Genomic DNA, 13,456 nt, shown 5'->3' with positions numbered 1-13,456 from the left:
TTTTTTAATTTGAACATTTGGTGTCTAATTGTTAGTATTTGAAAGAAAAAATATTAAATTTTAATTTTGTTTATTTTTCAGGAGTTGAAGGTGGCTTTGATGCACATCAGAAAACTTTTGAATTTGTTGAAGAGACTTCGATTGTTGTCTTACCAGATTGGATTGTGTATCCGTTTCCAAACCCAGAATTACCAGAAATGGTCAGCATACTCTTTTAATATTTTTAAATGATAAGTTTTTCACTGTCTTAAGATGATGGAAGTTTGATTTTAAAACTATTTAATTTTATATTATCTATTTAAAGTTATGACAATTATTAAAAAACAAATTTTTGTTACATAGGTGAGAATGTCAGCCAGTTCTATTTTGGAAGCTGAGGATGCTCTCAAGATGGAAGAGGCAGCTATGATGGCTGCTGGTACGTGGGAAGGTGATAAGAAAATTATCAGCAAGTAAGTTTTTTTTTTTTTTCTCTAATTCTCACCTGTCGGTTGGTTGTGTTAAATTCAATTTGTCCAATATTCCTATTGATGGATACAAGCTTTCACTTGGTTGAACTTTTAACACTTTTAACATTAATAATATGCAGAATAAGGACCATGTTATCGGCAGTATATTCAGGGCAATCTACATAAACCACTAGAAGGTTCCGAACAAAAACTTTTCTTTTTCGTGAAAACGTGGACTAATTTTTAAGAAGATACTGAATAAAAACTTCATGCTTTTTTTAAAATTTTTATTTTACTGAAAATGATAGTCAATGTTTAAAACTTAAAGAATTTAACAAGATATTTTTTACACACTCAGACAGTATTAACATTAAAATGAGTTGATAAACAAAAAAAGGATAAATTACAAAAAAACTTGCAATCCATATAATTATAAAACTCAAATGACCTTGTAACGGGTGTTGTAACCAACATCCGGTTTACGACTTCCGGTTGCGCACGCATACATAAACATAAACCCATAACAGCGTAAACAAATGAACACAAATCGCTGGACCGGTTTCGTTCGAACAAATGGATGTCCTTAGAAAAGCGAACATCTTAAATTTATTGAATAAAAAACTTCAAGATATGGAAAGCAAACTCAAAACGTGATTACAAATAATACGTATAATCATCGACCTGTTTCATATATACGATATATATTATACTAAATAATCAACGCGACAATAAAACATTGTTTTACTGTGTACGTTTTCAGCGTCCCAATTGTTTTTTTTTTTTTTTTTTTTTTTTTTTGCGTTTAAATTAAGATATATCAAAATTTGAATTTAACTGTAAGTATCATGGTGTCTGTTCAGTGCACATTTCCCTATAAGTATGGCAAATCACATAATTCAATGGCTGTAAGTTTTTTTTTTTCAAAAATAAACAATTATAAACAGAACGACTCAGAAATCTATATTCTTTTTTCATTTTAATATGCTTTCATAGAAATGTTTCTGTTATGTCACAAAAAACTATTTTCTTTATGTCACAAGTGTCACGCTCATACATTAATTCCATAGCTAATATAACATACTGACCCATCAGGTCACAGGTAGTCTAGTATTTGATTAATTTTCAAGGGAAGCAATTAAATTAACTTTCTTTGTATTTCTTTATAGTCATATTTAAGCAATAAAGTAGCAAACTTCGAAGCGATAGCAAGCGGGCAACACCTGGTAGTATAGTGAATATGTATGAGATGCCTTCAGTGTTTCCAGACTTTTTGTATGGACACTTTTATTGATAACACATATATGAAACTTTAGTCCCCTTCGAAGTAATCTCCACCGGCTTCAATGCACTTGCACCGTTCCAACAACTACTGGAAAGCACCATGGAAATCTTCTTGTGTGATCATGTCAATGACCCTCGTCACAGCCTCTTTCATCTCCTCAATTGTCTCATAACTAGAGCCTCTATGGTTTTCCTTGAGCTGAGAGAATAAGCAAAAGTTAAGGGAGCAAGGTCTGGACTATATGGAGAGTGAGGAACTGTCTTGATGCCCATCAAGCTCAAACAGTTTGTGACAAGGATGGAGTTGTGAACTGCACCCTTTGGACAAACTTTGTGCAAATCTTCATTTTCAGTTCCTCATGAATAATTGTGTGTACAGTTCCCACACTGACATCAAACTGTGCACTTATTGTCTCTATAGACACACGGCGATCCTTATCTATGAAATTCTGGTGTTCTGACTTCCTTACTCCTCCCACACCTCATCGTCCCTCACAGATTCTCTGCCTTTCTTGAATCTCTTATGGCACTCAAAAATTGATGCTCAATTCATGCAAGATGGCTAAAAGCAGTCTGAAGCATTCCATGTTTCTGTGGCATTTTTCCAAGTTTAAACCAAAGTTTTTGAAATTCACCAGCTGTGACAATCAGGCTTTAGTAGGGTGTATTCCAATTCTTGCTGTAGCTGTTCATTTGAATCTGAAATCATAAAAATTGATCAGTCATTTCATAGTATGTATAGCAATAACATACTGAATTTTCAAGTTTATGACAATTTTCAATGCCTGTACAAAGTAAAACTTATTGAAGGCATCTCGTATTTAAAAAAAAATGTTTGTAAACACTAAGATTGACGATATAAACAGTTTCTCTAAAAATTTGAATAAAATTAATGCAAAGATTATGACATTAACAATGTTTAGTATTATGTAATATGAAAATACGGTTTCATATTTTTTCATCTTGAAAGATAAAAATATATGATGTCAGTTCCTTTTTGTTAAAAACTAGATTATTCTTGCATATTTACATATTTCGACTGCATACATATATCCTAAATTAATTTTAACTCAAAATGGTTCTGCATTTAATATTTAAAAACCAACATAAAACCATTTTTATCATCTGTACAAAATTTTTTTTAACACATCCTGTTATCAATCTTAATGCTTACCAAAATCTCTTTATTTTCAGACATGCTGAAAGTCTGCTGCAGTTGGATAATGGTAAGAAAATTCCACCAACTGGCTGGAAATGCGAACAGTGTGATCTGACCACTAATCTCTGGTTAAATCTTACGGATGGTTCTATTTTGTGTGGGCGTCGTTTCTTTGATGGCACTGGTGGTAATAATCATGCAGTTGAATATTATCAGAGAGTCAAGTATCCTCTGGCAGTGAAATTGGGTACCATCACAGCTGATGGAGCTGGTAAGTGTAGCATTATATTTTAAAGCTTTTTTTTCTTTTTAACACGCATCAGAATGAACATCTTTATTATTCTTTAAATTGTTACAGTTTTAATTTCAGTCAGTTTATGTTTTGCTACTGTAAACTCCCTTTTTTTCTTTTCTTACACCTTGCTATTTTGTTATCTTCTTCCTCTCAGCTTTGTTTAACCTGGCATCAGTGGAGACACTAACTCCTAAGGTTGCTTCTTTCCCCTTGTCCTATATCACAGTGTCACGTTTAATAACTCTGTTTTCTAGGTATAGTAGCTGTTGGAATTGCATAGTTAAAGTGTATGTGTATATGACAATGATGATTTATGGAAGTGAAATCTGGACAATACAGGGAAATGCATGCAAAAGAGTCGACTTTGATGGATGAGATTTTTTGGGTTAATAGATATAGAACAGTTGAGGTAGAAGGTTCAGTTGACAGACCCCCCCCCCCAAAAAAAAAAGGAGCTGAAGTAATAAAAAAAATTAACCTTGGGAAAAATGGCTAAATAAATACTAATCTAGTTTTGGAAGTAAATTTCTAAAAGTCATCCCTAAATGATGTACAAATATTTTTGGAAAACACTTTATAGATTTGTTCATGGTTTAAATTCATTCAAGAATTATCAATCGTCTCGGCCATGTTCACAGCATTGAGAAGAGATAACAATTTTTCTTTAAAAACTCATGAGTAAAAACGAAGTAAATATGGAACTTATTTTACTAAAACAAGTTCAAATAATTTTATGAAACTCTTTACTTCATGAACTTTACAAAGCCAATATGGATGTTAATCAAGCTAGATTTTCAGAAATAATAATACAATATGACCAAAAGAATAAAGTATTCAGGATAGCTAAACCGATTTCAAAGACGGATATGGATATTATTGGAGAGAAGTGCATTTGAAATGTCAATGAAGTGCTAGCAACAAATAAAAAAGAACAAGCGCAACGCTTGGAAATGCTATTATCAGAAATTGTTGACTACTGACTTTGCATAGGACTGAGAAGATTTCAAATTTGCAGAAGCAGTTCCTGATTCAGAATGCTTATGCATTGAGAAAGAAATGGTATGGAAGGCTGTAAGATGAAGGGTAAAGCTGTAGGACTGTCAGGTGTTGCTGCAGAGATATTTTGGTTATTTAAAGAAACATTTTTTACGGTTTCAGCTGATTTCCGATAGACTTTATGTAAATTAAGGGTAAATAAGTGAAGGGTGTTCAATTAATCTACAGAAATTCTCAATCGGGTTAGAATTAACAGCATATTTAGTGCCAGCTTTAATGTTAAAGTAGATATACATCAGGGTTTTTGTACCGAGTCTATTGCTTTTCACTTGTGTCTTAGAAGATTTATCCAGGGAGTTCCATAATGGTTATTGGAAAGAGATGCTGTATGCTGCTGATTTAATATTTGCCTGTGAAACAATGGATGACATACTTGTTAAGTTATATATAGCAACACTATTACAAACTCCAATTACACCAGTGGTTGCAATAAGCCATATTAACAATATTTATTATTTATGCTGGACTTGTAATCTTTGCTCTGATTGGTGCAAATATTTAATTTTGTTTCTGGTTTATCCAATCAGAAATAATCTGCCATGTGAGCTGAGTACCTAACCATTAGTTTATGAAATAAAGTTCCCAGTACTATTTTTCCTTTTTTAGCCACAAGATAGCACAAAACTCCATCATCAGAGTTTTATACTGAGTTCATTGCTTTTCATTTGTATGTAAGAAACATTATCCAGAGAATTTTGTATGTGTTCTTCGAAAGAGATACTATGATTTAGTGCTTGCCTGTGAAACAATGGAAAGTCTACTTGTTAAGTTGGAGTTTTGGAGGAATGCTATTGAAAAGTCTGAGAGTAAACACCATGCTCTCTAACAGACATGAGGGAAAAACAAATGAACATCCATTTATGGGAACATAGATGGTAACATTCAGTACTCTTGGAATTTATTTATGTCTCCTATTCCTCTCGCTGATTAGTTGTTGCCTTGTCCCTTTAAGGCCTGTGAATTAGCTAGCAGGAATTCCAATCCTTACTCCCTTAGGGGTCACATGAGCCAGCCTATAAACTCTTGCACATTGTTCTGGCCTCTTTTTCAACTCCAGCAGGACAGCAGCTGAACTTTAGTAACACCGCCCTCAACGGCAGTCACAGAAATCCATCCCACTTCTTCGCCGTTACCACATTGGACGGTGACTACTTCTCAGCACAACCCCTGATGATAGCAAGACGATAGCTAGTAGTCATCCTCAAATTCCCACTTACATTGCGACTAAGGCCAAGAAACAGAATATATTTATGTCCACACGAAAAGAGCCAGAATTGTGGGATGCACATGTGCAACCTGTTACTCAAACTCTTCACCGAGATAAGTTCCTGTGAAGCCAGTTCTGGCAAACCTAACAATCTTCCTTGTTTCTGAACAGTCCTCTTTTTCTTGTATTATATGCCATTTTTGCTCACCCAATAAAATTGCTATTATATATTATACACATTTGTCATGTTCCTTCTCACAAAAACTGTCACCATATTTCTGTTTCAGGACTTATCCACAGAATTATTGCTGCATTCTCACGTTTGAGAATTGAACTTTTTTCAGAGAAAATTAATCCCAACAATACTGCCAAGACTAAGCTTTTTTTTCTTTTGATAATTACAAGAACCTTTTTCAACCACTGATAGCCATGGTTAATGATAAACTACCTGAAAGCTCTTTGATTTAACATTCACAGGGAACATGAATTGGAACAAATACATTGAAGGCATTGCTAAGAAGGTGGGCTCTCTCTACTGAGCTGGAAAGTTACTTATGCTTGAGAGTATCCTGTATCTCTACAAAGCCACCATTCGCCCATGTATGGAGTATTTTGCCACCTTTGGGTTGGTACATTTCCTAAGTCTTTCCTAGACATGGTTCAAAAAAGAATCGCCAACCTAATAGCTCCTGCTCTGTCGGCTACACTCCAACACCTGTCCCATCGCCAAAATGTTGCATCCCTGTGCTTGTTTTACGAGTATTTTAATCGAAGGTGCTCCCACAAACTCCTTGACTTAAATACCCCCGACAAACACAAGTAGCAAGGTCTCACCTGCACACAGTAGAGATCCTTAGATGCCAGAAGGTCTTTTTCTCATAGCTTCTTCCCCAGAACTGCTAGACTTTGGAATTCTCTCCTGTCCATGCTTCCCTAACTGCACTGACATGCAGAAGTTCAAGTGTAATGAAAACAGACATCTTGCTGCTCAACTTCCTACATATTATCTCTGCAAATTATGTCCCAAATAGTAACCCCTCTACATCCAAGTGGCACTGTACCTTGTTTGAAGTGAAAAGGCAAAAAAAAAAAATTTTTTTGTTTATTGTAATTATGTTAAGTTCAATTTTAATTTACGCAAACATGAAATGCAGAAAAATGCAATAAATGGTGATGCAAAAGGTGCACCAACTAACCAGTGCCGTGTGTAACTGATGTAGCAAATTTTGTTTGCAGCATTTGTCACAATCTAACTCCTGTGAAAATAGAAACTGTTGCTGTCATTCACCTGAGCAACACAACAGATTCCACTGAGCAAACTGACAAAAACTACAAGATGATCTACATCTGCCACATAGCTGTTGATATTACAAAACATTCATGCCTGCTGTACGCTTGTATGACAGCAAGATGTGGTCAATGGCAAAACGATCTTGACTATCGATGAAGAAAATTGCTCGTCTTACTCTACAGGTTTCAATGAGAAAGTATGTTATATAATGACGTTTCAACTAGTACGATTGCATCACCCACCATCAGTCATCTGAAACACTCCAACATGTCTCACATTAATACAGGTGGCCCAAAGTCACATGGGAGGTTGTTTAAGATATGGATTAAATCAGTTAATCATAACCTGATCCTGGCAGGCAGCACAAGTGAAATGGAAACAGGAAAATTTGGAAGCTATTCATGGAGCATCTAACCTCAGCATGAAACAATATTATTATAATAAATCCTGTTCATTTACATACATCATATATGATGTCATAGCAGATGATGCATTTGTTTTATGTGCAGTATACATATCGAACCCGAAGCCCTGAGGCGAAGTTTGAAAATAAAATCGGCCAGCCAGAATGAGTTAGTGAAAGATGTTTGAATTTATTTAAGTAAGAACCAAATTGACAGGTGTGCACCCGGAAGTCGTTGAGCATTACGACGACGTAGGTTTGTTTGTTATAAGCGAAGTAAAAAAAGAAAACGTTTTAATTAAGCAGGGAAAAAAACACAAAAAACTAACGTAAGGCAAACGAATGATGAAAACAGAAAAACGAACACGTGAAAAATGGCTTAAATAAGCCTGCTTCGATATTAAAATTAAAAAAATAGGTGGGTACCTGGGTGTTTTTGGGTGTGTGGTCGGGGTGGATAAGCGAAGTAAAAAAAACAAAAAAAAACAGAAAAATGAACGTTACGTGAAAAAGGGCTTCAATAACACTGGTTCAATATTTAAATTTAAAAAATCGAAAAAAAAAGATATCTCCCACCACGATTCGAACCCAAAACGTTTAGATAATGAGCCAACGCGCTAATCAACTGAGCTAACGCGACGTACATTAAATTTGTTCAGTTTTTCAACTATTTAAAGTAAATCAGGTCATGACGTCATCTGACGCATGCGTAGAACGTCACGAGAAGACCGTTTTTGTTGACCCCCCCCCCCCCTGTCGAAAATTGTCGATTTCGGGGTGAAAAAGTTAACCTTTTTGGCCAATTTTTCAATATTTTTTGAGTGAAGGATGGGGCTTCAATATGATACCGAGTTTGTGAATTTTTGTTGTCTGTCGAAAGTTTTTAGCAGACACACAAACATACATACATTTTCGCTTTTATATATATAGATTTTGAAGAGTTATCTAAAAATAGGGGAGATAATTCAGTCTGTCATTTCGGCAAATGTTAACATTTCTCTTAAAATGGACGGCATCTGAAAAATATAAAACTGATTTTTTCGTTTAATTAAACTTCCCAATTTTTTGGTGAGGATATTTATTTTTGCCATTTATGTAATTATATGAAAAGTTTTTCTTTTGGAATGCGATTTTCACCTTGTCTTTATCTGTATAAGCACCAATATTATTTTTATTTTGTTTTGCAGATGTTTATTCTTATGATGAAGATGAAATGGTCGAAGACCCTCATCTTGCCAAGCATCTTGCTCATTTTGGCATCAACATTTCTTCACTTCAAAAGGTAGAAAAAAAAACTATTGCAATTAGCCTCACATTCCCAGGAATATGAGTTCTCCGTTTTTTTTTTTTTTTTTTTTTAATTTATTTATTTTTATAGCAGAACTTTTTTTCTTTTATAAATCTAGAAAAATTGGATTTCCACTTAATCATTAGTGCATCTCACATTCACAAGTTTTTGATCAATCAATCTGCTTTTAAGAAAATGAGAACAAGCTGATGTTCACCATAATAATGGTAATGATATTCCATAATTAATTTGAATTTATTTTATAAAAACAAAATTACTGGATGAATTTCTATAATTTTTATTAAATGGCATTTACTTTCCTTTACAAAATATAATCATCATAAAGGTTTCTTGCTGTTTGTTTTAATGACCTCCATATTCAATCTAGTTAGCATAACATTCAAGGGAGATAATTTCTTTTTCACGTTTACACAAATCTATACCACTATAATTGGTTGATTTCCTGTTTTAAACGTGTTGGTAAATAAAAACTCAAAATAGAACATGTAAAAATATATTTTGAAGCAATCCAATGCAAAGAATAAACAATTTAAAATGTTTATCGATATATTTCGACATGTAAAAATATATTTTGAAGCAATCCAATGCAAAGAATAAACAATTTAAAATGTTTATCGATATATTTCGACATGTAAAAATATATTTTGAAGCAATCCAATGCAAAGAATAGACAATTTAAAATGTTTATCGATATATTTCGACATGTAAAAATATATTTTGGAAGCAATCCAATGCAAAGAATAAACAATTTAAAATGTTTATCGATATATTTCGACATGTAAAAATATATTTTGAAGCAATGCAAAGAATAAACAATTTAAAATGTTTATCGATATATTTCGACATGTAAAAATATATTTTGGAAGCAATCCAATGCAAAGAATAAACAATTTAAAATGTTTATCGATATATTTCGACATGTAAAAATATATTTTGAAGCAATCCAATGCAAAGAATAAACAATTTAAAATGTTTATCGATATATTTCGACATGTAAAAATATATTTTGAAGCAATCCAATGCAAAGAATAAACAATTTAAAATGTTTATCAATATATTTCAACATGTAAAAATATATTTTGGAAGCAATCCAATGCAAAGAATAAACAATTTAAAATGTTTATCAATATATTTCGACATGTAAAAATATATTTTGAAGCAATCCAATGCAAAGAATAAACAATTTAAAATGTTTATCGATATATTTCGACATGTAAAAATATATTTTGAAGCAATCCAATGCAAAGAATAAACAATTTAAAATGTTTATCAATATATTTCGACATGTAAAAATATATTTTGGAAGCAATCCAATGCAAAGAATAAACAATTTAAAATGTTTATCGATATATTTCGACATGTAAAAATATATTTTGGAAGCAATCCAATGCAAAGAATAAACAATTTAAAATGTTTATCGATATATTTCGACATGTAAAAATATATTTTGAAGCAATCCAATGCAAAGAATAAACAATTTAAAATGTTTATCGATATATTTCGACATGTAAAAATATATTTTGAAGCAATCCAATGCAAAGAATAAACAATTTAAAATGTTTATCAATATATTTCGACATGTAAAAATATATTTTGAAGCAATCCAATGCAAAGAATAAACAATTTAAAATGTTTATCGATATATTTCGACATGTAAAAATATATTTTGAAGCAATCCAATGCAAAGAATAAACAATTTAAAATGTTTATCGATATATTTCGACATGTAAAAATATATTTTGAAGCAATCCAATGCAAAGAATAAACAATTTAAAATGTTTATCGATATATCGACATGTAAAAATATATTTTGGAAGCAATCCAATGCAAAGAATAAACAATTTAAAATGTTTATCGATATATTTCGACATGTAAAAATATATTTTGAAGCAATCCAATGCAAAGAATAAACAATTTAAAATGTTTATCGATATATTTCGACATGTAAAAATATATTTTGAAGCAATCCAATGCAAAGAATAAACAATTTAAAATGTTTATCGATATATTTCGACATGTAAAAATATATTTTGGAAGCAATCCAATGCAAAGAATAAACACTTTAAAATATTTATCAATATATCGACATGTAAAAATATATTTTGACAAAGAAACTCTTATTCCTATCCTTAAACCCTTACCAAATATTACAAAATATTTTGATAAACATTATTTTAAATTGTTTATTTGTGTTGAATGGTTTCAAAACGTATTTTTACATGTTCTATTTTGATTTCCTATATTACTATATATTACTCATCCATTATTATAGTTACAATAAAAAATGAAAATTGCCCTTTGTTCGATCATTGTTTCTTATTTTTTTAACAATATCATTCACTAATATCAGTCATTGAATAAGTAAACCACTTTCTGAAAAGGTCATAATAATCAATTGTTCTTTGATAAAGGCTGGCCTTTAGATCATTTTCATAAAATTCATTATTGAATTTTATTTTCATTTTTAAATTTATCAAACTAACTGTTTTTGCCAACTCAACATCGCTTTACAAAAGTTGCTACTTGGAATACTTCAAACCAAATTATAAACATTTCATAAATTTCTTTTAAACAAAAAACCAAAAAAACTTTCAGACATTGTCTAAGGGAGATAACAATTTATCACTTTCTCTGTTTTTTCATGAAATGAAAACAATAAATGAATTTAAAAAGCAATAAAAAAAAAATATTGCGTCACTAATGGGAGGAAGAGAACCACCCTTTCCCCTGTCTCTATGAACTCTTCTTGCTTATGCCTTGTTGGTATTTTTCTTTCAAGCTAATTTTAGTCATTTATTATTGAACCATGTTAAATGTTTTCAATGTAAAAAAAGTTCTAATTAGAAAAATTTATTTAAATGAATTTTTAAAAATTTTTATTCAATAAAAAAATTTTGTGCAACTAAATTATAATAGCAAAATTCGGAAAATGAATAAAAAACAACGGTCTCTACTGACTTTGTGTCACTCAACAATTCTACTTAATTGGGATGTAAAAAGTACTTAAATATTGCATTATTTAAAAAAACCACAAGTTGTCGATCCTTATTGTAAAAATGTCACCATATTTGTTTGGGAAGATGTGACCTAATAAAAAGGAAAGCAACTCGGTTATACTAAAACAAACCAAAAAGCACAATTTACCTCCCTTTGAAACTCTTCACTTTTTTTTAACCAAAAATTTTATTTTTGCTAATTTTCATTAAAATGTTTTCTTTAATAATTTTTTTTTTCTATCTTATCATTTTTGTAATTTTTAGATATATTCATTACTATAACATAAAAAAGTAGAGACTGTTGGTTTGCTTTGAAATTCAGTGTTAAAAATTTCTCCGTTATACAAAGTTGTACAAAAATTAAAATTTTTTAAAATTGAAATAATTTGGAAATTATCTTTTTATATTTTTTATTTTTGACTTTACATTAGAGAAATTCAATAAAAGTTCTGAATATTATATTGAAACAGATTTAATTACTTTGTGCAAAAAAAATACAAACTATTAATGACAAAAACGCAATAGACTAGCTGTACATAATGCATTTTCAAGTTGCATCCATCTATCTTTGTATGAGTGAGACAGCTTATTCCAAAGCCTATCAATGGTTAATTGCACCTAAGTAAGCTAATGCATTTGACAAATCATTCATCTACACTGAACTTTAGAAACACAATAACATTTATTTTTGTTTTCCAGACGGAGAAGACAATGATGGAGCTAGAAATTGATTTGAATCAGAAAATCGGTGAATGGGATGTTATTCAGGAATCTGGTAGCCAATTGAAACCACTGTATGGAAAGGGTTACACTGGCATGCGTAACCTTGGCAACAGCTGCTATATGAACTCTGTTATGCAAGTCATATTTACCATTCCAGATTTTCAAAAACAGTGAGTAAATTATCTCATCTTATTCTATAAGAAAACACCTTTTATTTAAACAAAAATTTCAATCAAACTCCTTAATATTTTCTAAGGAAATACAGAATAAGTTTATGCATACAACACACATAACAGTAAAATACTTTCAAAAATATATTATTTTATTCAAGCATGAATGATTTATTTAATTGAATATTTTTATCGGCTAGTATTTATTTTATGAATGTAAGTTTTTTGTTTTATCAATATCTAAATTTTATTTATGATTTAAATTCATGAACAATCCATTAAAAAAACTGCAAAAACCAGTTTTCAATTTTTAAGAAAATTTACTGAATTTTACTCTTTTGTTTAAAATCAGTATTTTACTTTAAGCAAATTTATTTCCAGTCTATTTAAAAATATAGTTCTAAAGCGTACATTAAATAATCATAATCCAATAAAAACAATGAAATTGACAGAATACATCACTATTTACAAAGTTTGTCACAGTGGTGATATGTTGACATTTTTCAAACAAAATGCAGCTAAGGGAAATATCTCTAACAAATTAAGAATTATTTCTCTTAATATGTCTGTTTTACAATTTGACTTTTTACTTGCTTGTAAAATCTCAGAAATCAAGGATCCCTTTCCTGGGGCTAACACTCGACTTCTATGAGACAAATATTCAATTAAAGTTCTTCTATATTTCTCAAACATTAAGTTTAAGAAGTAAAGAACATTAATTTCCCTCTCCCCAATTTACCAGTTAACTATATTATAGCATACCTTTTGGTTTCTTGGTCTTACTGGATGCCAGGATAAGAATTCATCTAGTCTGGTAGAATGCCCTTCTAATTGTACTTGAGGTGACATCATTCACGTTCTTCATGTGTATAGCCGTGTTAAGAGGATGTTATTTGTGCTTTGAATACTATGTCTTTTTGAATATTTGGTCAGGGTTTACTTATAGGATGGAGCGAGAGAGACTGAAGATGCTTGAGGATGGTGTCTAGTAAATCAAGTGATTTATCAAATGAAAAAATAATTGTCCAATCTTTTTTATAATTGTCTAAAGATAGATAACTAAAGATTTATCCATTCACTATCTTTATCAATGTCAGCTGCCTGAAGAAACGCTACA

The 13,456-nt window shown here is 31.0% G+C and overlaps 1 protein-coding gene across 3 annotated transcripts in view; it reads left to right on the top strand.

Moving 5' to 3' along the window:
• LOC145242383 (ubiquitin carboxyl-terminal hydrolase 5-like) overlaps positions 1–13,456 on the top strand; it is an 86,885-nt gene that overhangs the window by 20,646 nt on the left and 52,783 nt on the right. For all 3 annotated transcript variants that reach the window (XM_080105399.1, XM_080105400.1, XM_080105401.1), the window contains exons 4-8: positions 82–200; positions 343–452; positions 2,925–3,160; positions 8,329–8,423; positions 12,146–12,339. In XM_080105399.1, coding sequence (XP_079961525.1) covers positions 82–200; positions 343–452; positions 2,925–3,160; positions 8,329–8,423; positions 12,146–12,339 — 754 coding nt within the window. The remainder of the gene's footprint in view (positions 1–81; positions 201–342; positions 453–2,924; positions 3,161–8,328; positions 8,424–12,145; positions 12,340–13,456) is intronic.

Source organism: Euprymna scolopes, chromosome 21 (assembly GCF_053919585.1).
Source record: "Euprymna scolopes isolate OS-2025 chromosome 21, ASM5391958v1, whole genome shotgun sequence".
Classification (NCBI taxonomy): domain Eukaryota; kingdom Metazoa; phylum Mollusca; class Cephalopoda; order Sepiida; family Sepiolidae; genus Euprymna; species Euprymna scolopes.
Note: the sequence above shows the minus strand (reverse complement) of the source record. Positions and strands in the feature narration are given on the sequence as shown.